This window comes from Pteropus medius, unplaced genomic scaffold (assembly GCF_902729225.1).
Source record: "Pteropus medius unplaced genomic scaffold, Ma_sr-lr_union100, whole genome shotgun sequence".
NCBI classification, from domain to species: Eukaryota; Metazoa; Chordata; class Mammalia; order Chiroptera; family Pteropodidae; genus Pteropus; species Pteropus medius.
Window position 1 is genome coordinate 2,020,033 of NW_024356397.1, and position 9,409 is coordinate 2,029,441.

A 9,409-nucleotide genomic window follows, 5' to 3' on the forward strand; every position below is an offset into this window, starting at 1 on the left:
AAAAACAAGTAGTTACGGAATAGCTATTATAGAGTATTAAAAGAGAATCAAGAGAAAATATAGATGTGGAAAATAAAGTAGATACAAACATAATTGGAAAAGAGAATATATGTGTTATATATATTTATGCACACATCTGCACATATATTTTATAAATACACACATGCAATACACATCACACATGCCCCAGGAAAAGCATAGAAATGTATCCAAGTGAAGTTACTTCAAGGATACACAAAGACCTAGGAACGCTGCTCGCCTCCATATACAGGAATTAGGCAACTGGGCAGGGCAATGGCCTTGAGCATGTATTTTGTTTCTTAAGTATGTATTATTTATTTGATTTTTAAATATATAAATAAGTGTGTAAGGAACAATAAACAATATCCACACCTACGTCTGGAAAGTTTAAATACATAGCTTATTAAGCTTCTAGTTTTAACTATCAGTTTACAGGACATAAAAAGGACACAGCAGCTTATTAAATGATATTCTTGAATATGCAATTAGAAAAACCCAAAGAGTGTAAGCAATACAGTACAAATAACCTGGTTTCTTAAGCAAATAAAAAGCAGAGAAAAAAAGAAGGGCAATTTAAGATTTAAATGATTTGAAAGACATAACACCAAAATACAATATGTATGGACTTATTTGGATCCTAATTGGGATAAGCAAACAATAAAAAATAAATAACACATAGGTTTACATGATGATTAAATTAACATTTGTTGATGTGATGAATATATAAATATTTGAGATATAAAAAATCTTTTGCTTATTTTTAAATTTGTTATTTAAATATAAATATAGAATTACCTAATAAAAATATGATCTCTTAGATTTGCTATCAAATAGTTTAGTGTTGCTAGAATATTGGGTGAGAGTATGGAAGAAATAAGTCTGCCCATGATATAATAATTTTTATAAAGCTGTGTGATAATACATAGTGGCCCATCATGTTGTTATTGTACTTATCTATCTGCATGAAATTTTACATTAGAGGAAAGAAAGTCATTTTATAATTTTATATACCATGAAAAAGAATGGAAAAATTACATGAGGCATATTTAACAGATTATTTTGACCTGCAATCTCTGCTGGGTGAAGTAGTAGGTTGGAGAGGAGAACACTCAGTATCTTCTGATACACAAGCATAAAAGGCAGAACCTTTGTTTAAGACAGTGACTAACTCTTAGTTCAGTGAATTGAGAATAGTCTTATTGTACAGAGATCAAGTCGAAGCTGGAAGGCAAGAAAATATTCCCTGACTAAAGGAAGCCAAAATACAATCTTCATATTTCATAACTTTTCTAACAATCCAGATGTGATCTCACTATTTGTAAAGCCCAGCCCTTCCCAATCTGCAAGCTCACCTTCCAGGACTGGGCCCAGCCCATTTTCACTATATATAAACTGCTACGGGAAGCTCATCTCACACATCTGCTCCTCTCAGCTCTGCCCTCCAGCCTCTCACGCCTTCTCCAGCCTTCGCGTCTTCAGGAACCATGTCTAGCACAACTATGAGGAGCCAAAGCAGCAGCCGCCGTGGCTTCAGTGCCAGCTCAGCCAGAGTCCCTGGGGTCTGCCGCTCTGGCTTCAGCAGTGTCTCTGTGTCCCGCTCCAGGGGCAGTGGTGGCCTCGGTGGAGTGTGTGGAGGAGCTGGCTTTGGCAGCCGGAGCCTCTATGGCCTGGGGGGCTCTAAGAGGATCTCCATCGGAGGGGGCAGCTGTGCCATCAGTGGAGGATACGGCAGCAGAGTTGGAGGGGGCTTTGGCTTCGGAGCTGGAGCCGGGAGTGGATTTGGATTCGGCGGTGCAGCTGGTAGTGGCTTTGGGCTTGGTGGTGGAGCTGGCTTTGCTGGTGGCTATGGGGGCTCTGGCTTCCCCGTGTGCCCCCCTGGAGGCATCCAAGAGGTCACCATCAACCAGAATCTCCTCACTCCTCTGAACCTGCAAATCGACCCCACCATCCAGCGGGTGCGGACTGAGGAGCGGGAGCAGATCAAGACCCTCAACAACAAGTTCGCCTCCTTCATCGACAAGGTGAGCCGGGAGAAGCTGCCCGCCCTGGGATTTTTGAGTCCCCAAACGAGAGAACGGATGAACGTCCTACCAGGGGGAGAATGAGCAGAGGGAGACAGAGACAGACTGGCTCTCCACTGGGATGCCAGGTTGGCTCCATGTTGGCCATAGACAGAGGGGATGGAAATCTTTTAGAACTATTGAATTTAGTAAATGTTCCTCATTCCTCCTGCCTAGGAAGAATTTTCAACTTTTATAACCCTAAAGGAAAGAAAAATAGGCAGTGAGAAAATGGAATGGGTTAGCTTTACCATCGGAGGAATCTAAGAGATAAAAAAAATCTGGCAGAACACTGCTCTGGGGCTCTGGGCAAGAGGGAAAAGAGTAAAAGAAATAAGAGAGAAGAGAAGGATTTCTGTTGGATTAAACAAAAAGACTCAGAACACATTTCCATCGAAATACTAAGTTTGTAGAACCAGATAGGGCCCATTAAGAAAGTTCGTTTTAGAGGAGACTCGTGCACTAAATGGAAAGTGAGATTAGAATCTGACCATTAATAAGAGTGGAATTTAATCATTAGATTCTAGATATTTGACGTTCTTTTGCCTGAGGTAGCATCTAAAAGAAAAAAGCTTGGTGTAATATATCAAGGAAATACTATTTTGAACCAAATTAGTGACTGTGCCTGTCAAGAGAAAGAAAAGAAATGTTGAAAGCCACTGATAGCCTTCAGAACATAGAGGGTGAGAGCACCTCAAGGTCCATGGGGAGACTTTACCAGTGAAATCTGTGGGGTGTGAAGGACAGCAGTTTGGGGGGCAGGGCTGCCAGCCTGAGTCTACACGTGCTCTGTGGTAGCTCAGCATCATGGTGACCAAGCATGCTCGGGGACCTGACAACTCAAATCTCTTTCTTCCTTCCTCCAGGTGCGGTTCCTGGAGCAGCAGAACAAGGTCCTGGACACCAAGTGGACCCTGCTGCAGGAGCAGGGCACCAAGACCGTGAGGCAGAACCTGGAGCCTTTGTTCGAGCAGTACATCAACAACCTCAGGAGACAGCTGGACAGTATCCTCGGGGAGAGAGGACGCCTGGACTCGGAGCTCAGGGGCATGCAGGACATGGTGGAGGACTTCAAGAACAAGTGAGTTAAAGACAAATGGGCTCGGTTTCCTGAAGCACACACCTCAAGACTGTTGGTGACCAGGAGCAGACGTGAGCGTGATTTGCTAGCAAAGAATGTCCAAGAAAATGAAAATCACGATTGTTGCCTAAAAACAAACCCCAAGGAATAGGAAAAGGCCATATGGGCGCAGGAGAGAGTAGGGACTACAACATTCATCTTTTAGGCTATCTGCCAGGAAAGCTCAATTTGGCCATATCCATTATACAAAGAGCGGGTCCCAGGCTGCCTTTTCTTCACCACCGACTCAATGACATCTTATCTCTTTCTCATTCTAGATATGAAGATGAAATCAACAAGCGCACCACAGCAGAGAATGAATTTGTGACTCTGAAGAAGGTGAGCTGAGTAAGGTCGGGGTAGAAGTAAGATCTTTGTAGAAGGAAAGGACTCTGTGTCTCTTCCCACATCTGAGAAAACAACAGATGGGCAGGTTAGAAGACGGGCAGTTGGGAAGAAGGGCTCAGCTCACTCCACGTTGCTGGCTTATTTTCCAGGATGTGGATGCTGCCTACATGAATAAGGTTGAACTACAAGCCAAGGTCGATGCTCTCATGGATGAGATCAACTTCACGAGAGCCTTCTATGAGGCAGTAAGCATATCCACCTCCCTCGTATTTGCTCTAATGGGGTTCTGCGTAGGGTGGATGATCTCTGTAAATGTCACGGAAGGAGATCTGACAATCATACGTTCTGCAGGAGTTGGCTCAGATGCAAACCCACATCTCAGACACTTCCGTGGTCCTCTCCATGGACAACAACCGTAACCTGGACCTGGACAGCATCATCGCCGAGGTCAAAGCTCAATATGAGGAGATCGCTCAGAGGAGCCGGGCTGAGGCCGAGTCCTGGTACCAGACCAAGGTGGGCATGGGTGGGCAGTGGCTGAGGCGTTCCTGTGCTTGCTCCCTGAAGACCAGCAGGACCACAGACTTCACTGCGCAATCTACTTCTAGGGTGCTGGGTCCTCTCACAGAATGGGTACCCTGCACCGATAGACTAGACAATTACCGAATTTATGTGCAAGTCTAGTCAGTCAAAGAAACCCAATGCAAGAGCAAAGCTAATGTAGAAGAGAACCTAGTGATCGTTGCTTTAACTTCACCCTGATTCTGGCTCATAGAAACATAGTGCAGAACATTGCTGGTTCTGAGGAAAACTGGACAGTCAGTGGTCCCACCATAACAAGGATGGTCTGAGGTTCATGTATAGTATCCAATGACCTTGCAACATCAATGTTTTCTAAAATCTCTTGTGGGGAAGCCATTAGGTTCAAATTTATTACATGCCTGATTGAAAGCGAGTGCCACCATTAGCATGTGAAAGCCCATATGCCTCACCTTCTTTCCCTCTGGACTACAGTATGAGGAGCTGCAGCTCACGGCCGGAAGACATGGGGACGACCTGCGCAACACCAAGCAGGAGATTGCTGAGATCAACCGCATGATCCAGAGGCTGAGATCTGAGATCGACCATGTCAAGAAACAGGTACGGTGGGGACTATGTAGAGAAAAGCATCATTCCCTTGCCAGACCACCTGGCAGTCATCAGCCATCATTTGGGTAATTCGTGAGAATTGAAGCAACAGCAAGGAGAGCAGACATGCAGTTGCTACCTTAGTGAGTTCTCACAGGTGGGAAAGATGGATCCCAACCTGAGAACACGAGAGAAACATGCGAAAAAAAGTCTGCCCTGGTTCAAGCTGTGAAAACGTAGTCAGGGGCTTGAGATTACATGAGAAGAACAGTTGATTTGGGCACAAAAGAAACAAGTTGAGAAAGCAAAGTCAGGCCAGAGAGTGTGAGGAAGTTTGCTGCAATCTGCTAGAGATTCAGCCATGAAAAAAAGCCAGTCAAGCAAAGACACAGGACAAAGACCAGTGTCTCCCAAAAATGTGAGGTGGAAGAAAGTCATCACCTTACTGAGAATGTTTTCAGTTTTATATGAGTTAGTGTGGCAGTCACATGAGATTATCAAATACTGGAAAGATTCAAAACAAGCCAGTGGGTCCATTTCTCTCATTGTCCTCTGTAGTGTCTTCCACCAGTCAGTCCCCACCGCCTTACACAAGGTGATTAACACATGGGACACAGGTTTTCTCAAGTGGCTTCCAGACTAGATAAGGTTTGCAGAATGGACAAAGACTGGACAAAAAGCGTCAGAGAGCCCTTCCCATGCAATCTGGGCTCTGGACCTCTTCCTCATCGGAAACGGAGGAGCACGGTTAGTCTCCTCAGGAAGACTGGATCGCAAGCTCTTCTGCCTATCTCCCCTCTAGTGCGCCAGCCTGCAGGCCGCCATTGCTGACGCTGAGCAACGTGGGGAGCTGGCCCTCAAGGACGCCAAGAACAAGCTGGCCGGCCTGGAGGACGCCCTGCAGAAGGCCAAGCAGGACATGGCTAGGCTGCTGAAGGAGTACCAGGAGCTCATGAATGTCAAGCTGGCCCTGGACGTGGAGATCGCCACCTACAGGAAGCTGCTGGAGGGCGAGGAGTGCCGGTGAGTAACTCACAACCCCCTCAGACATCTGGCTGCTTCTCTGTAATGTCCAGCCAGTGAGCACAAGTTTAGGGCCCTCTAGTCATGGCCATGATTGTTACTCGGAGAGAACCTTTGAAAAGGCGGTTTCCCCATGGACTGGCCTCACATGGAGGCTTCCCACGCTGGTCGCATAGAGGCTCTCTCAGATCTCATGGTCAACTGTGTTTCCTCCTTCCTAGGCTGAGTGGGGAAGGCGTTGGACCAGTCAACATCTGTAAGTATCTTTGCTTGTCTCCTTCCCTTGCCCTTGTTCTCTTCTGACTGGACGCGAGCTGGTAGAATGAGCTCACCATGTGTGTGTGTCCTTGTTCTTCTCTCCTCCACAGCCGTGGTGCAGTCCACCATCTCTGGTGGTTATGGCAGTGCCGGCGGTGTCGGCAGCGGCTTAGCTTTGGGCGGAGGCAGCAGCTTAGGCCTGGGCGGAGGCAGCGGCTATGCCTATGGCGGCAGTCACAGCCTTGGAGGTGGCTTCAGTTCTGGCAGTGGCAGAGGCGTGGGAAGTGGCCTCAGCTCTGCTGGGGGCAGCAGCTCCACCATCAAATACACCACCACCTCATCCTCCAGCAGGAAGAGCTACAAGCACTGAAGTCATCCTACTGGCACTCGGTTCCACATTGTCTCCGGCTGTATAGCCCTCTCTTCATGTTGCTTCTTCTCTCCCACCTCCAACTTCTCTTGGTGTCTGGCTTAAGCTAGTTGCCCAGTCCTCATTTCCTCTGTCTATACCTGCTGGATCTGAGCTTCCATTACTTACCATAAGAAGGTAAATCATCAGTGTCACGAGGACCTAGAGACAACATTTTGATGTTTCCATCTTATTATTAGTTTTATCAGGCTGCCATAATTCTTGGAAGAAAATGACCTATGCTCCCCCTCCCCCTATAAACTGAAACTGGATCTGAATCATGCATCAAAATGAGGAATCTTCCTTTTGATGTTAAATATCCTGCCCATTGTAATTCCACCCTGTAGTTCTCCATAGGACAATAAGTTATCTTCTACTCAGTGTCCCTGAACGGTATTGACATAATGGTGTCATGTAAGAGTTACATCTCTGCAATGACTTTCTCCGCTTTCTTTGCTTTCTTTTGTTGTGTTCAATAAAGCAGATTTCTAATACAAAGATTCTGTGTTAGATTGTATTGCTGATCACATATTGGTTCTGAAACTTTATCCTTTTGTACAAAGATCCTTGTCTTTGGAGAACCATCTCTCAGTCCCAATGACAACTTACTCTGCTTCATACAGTCAACATTTTGTGATATTTAGTTATACTGTAGGTGGATGACTACCAACAAGTATTCAGCCCTCTGCCACTCAAGGCTCTTTCTCAAAATAGAGTCTTTTTAAAAGCTTAGGGGAAAAAAAGAGAAGCCAGGATCCTGGAAGCTGGATCAGCATAATCTCATTACTGAGGGTTTTTGCTTTTCCAGCTCCATCATTTGTTGGCTTGGTCCTCAGATGTCTCTCTGAGACTCCTGAGATACCCCCACAACCCCCAACCCCTACCAGGGAAACACAGAACTGATGAAGCTGAACAGAGTCCAGTTGATAGGAAGACAAAATGCTTGATTCCTCTCTATAATAATAAAGACTTGCCACTAAGTTGTTGCTTTGATATAACGCTGAGATGTAACAGTCAAACTAACTGGTACAGAAAAGAAATCTCCCCAGATCATGGTGGATGAATTAATAAAGCCACGTAGTGCTAAAAAAGTTGAATATGTTTCCTTTGCACCCAAAGATACTTGGGTTCCACTAAAGAATTTCTTTTAACAAAAGCCAGTTAAAATTCATAGAACTATGCACTTAAAAACAGTCAATTTTAACTATCTGTAAATTATACCTCCGTAACTTTTAAATTAAATGAAGCTGTCAAAAAAAAGTCAATAAAATAATTTAATAAAATCTCCAAAAAGTGTTGGTTAGAGACTTTGTGCTGAAGCAAAAAGGAAATTGAAAGATGTTCCATGTTGACAGACGACACTCAGATTAACATGGAGGTCGTTCTGGCTCGGAACATTCTCCTTTCAAGACAGGATATCCAAAAACCATTTTCAGTGTAAATTTATATATAAATTTTGACTAGCAAAAATAGATGTTGGGGTTCATTCGAATCTTCCCAGATATCAGTGTCAGGGTCATATAAAAGTCAAAAGACTTTTAGTCAGAAATGCACTGTCTTTTAGGTCATGTTGCCACAAGTTTATTCTAGAATCTAGTTAATCAGGCATTCTATACCCAGTCTTACCTGTATGCAGAAGAATAAAAAGCAAGAAAAACTTCCATAAGAACAACAATAACCAACTCAGTTATAATAACATTTTGACAGTTTAAAACCATGGCAGAGACCCTCTGCCCTGGGTCACAAATCAAGTTGCAGCCTAGCCTTATTTCATGGTTGTCTGAAGGTGGGCAAGGGTCTTGCTGCTGAGCAGGTCACTAGGCAGAAGCTTGGAGCAGGGGGAGAATTTTGAGAATTAGTGACTTCTCTACTTTTCTATCATACAGCTGCAGAGTTTGAGGTCAAGGGCATGGTGGAAGCAGAGTTTAGGAACTGCCATGCTGTACAAAATCTTAAAAGTTGATAGGGAAACTTCCAATGAGCCAGACTAAGACTCTGGTTCTCCCAACTCATGTGAGAAGCTCTGCTTCAGCAGGTAACCTACAGGCCTCCCTCACCACCCTTGAGTGAAGGCCAGCTGAGTACTCAGTTCTGTAGATGTCAGCTGCATGCCAGCAGGCTTGATACTCAGAGCAGGCATTACTATCTCGGCACTTACGAATAGGCCACCAAGACAAAATAGAGGATGCCCATTTAAATTTGAATTTCACATAAACAATTAAAAAAATTTGGTATTAAGTATATATAAATATTTGCATGGAATATACTTATACTAAACAATTATTTGTCATTTATCTGAACTTCAGATTGAACTATACACCTTGTATTTTTATTTGCTAAATTTGGTAACCTTACCAATGAAATAGATCTGCTCTCATATTGAACTACAGCCAAGGGCACTGGGGTTTGGGCTGCCTCTCTGGATCTCTATTGTAAATGGACAGACAATAGGCAAGGACCAAACTTAAGACTCTTTCCTCCAAACCACCCCCTCTATGTTACTTCAGGCCTCAGCTCCAGGCTATAGCTACCCACTTGCCTCTACGCAAATCAGCTTAAACAACCTTGGGCTCCCCTGGGTTCTCACAGTTTTGTGGTCCTCATTGATAGTTTCTTATACCTATGCCTTCCATGTGTTTCTATAATTTCTTAGGATTGATCCTGGGGAAGGGAGACAGCAGGACCAATTGGTTGGCCATCTTAGCCAGAACTTGAGCCATGAATTTTTTTTAAAGGACATTATGTTTATTTATTATGTATGTGTTTTATTAAAAGATGTTCACATAAAAAAAGAGTGAAAGCAAATAAGTTAAAATATTAATGGTAATTGATTCTGAGGAGTGGGAATTTGGGTAACTGTTATTTTCCTGTTTTGTACTTTCCTGCTACTTAAAGATAAACACCCTTATTTCCCCCATTGAAATACTACTTTAATTACATGATGAATTTATATGTTTTCTTTTCTGTTCTATTGATCTCTTTGTTCAATCACACTATTATATTACTAAAGCTTTATATTCTCTGTTGGATTCTAATACAGCA

General features: G+C 43.8%; 1 protein-coding gene across 1 annotated transcript; it reads left to right on the plus strand.

Annotated features, from left to right (window-relative positions):
• The first annotated feature begins 1,446 nt into the window (after window positions 1-1,446).
• Window positions 1,447-6,328, plus strand: LOC120602204 (keratin, type II cytoskeletal 6A-like). The gene is made up of 9 exons (XM_039862230.1): window positions 1,447-2,042; window positions 2,948-3,162; window positions 3,480-3,540; window positions 3,699-3,794; window positions 3,901-4,065; window positions 4,564-4,689; window positions 5,480-5,700; window positions 5,922-5,956; window positions 6,069-6,328. Exons 1-9 carry the CDS (start codon window positions 1,506-1,508, stop codon window positions 6,326-6,328), a joined length of 1,716 nt encoding a protein of 571 aa, XP_039718164.1. The 5' UTR covers window positions 1,447-1,505.
• The last annotated feature ends 3,081 nt before the right edge of the window (window positions 6,329-9,409 follow it).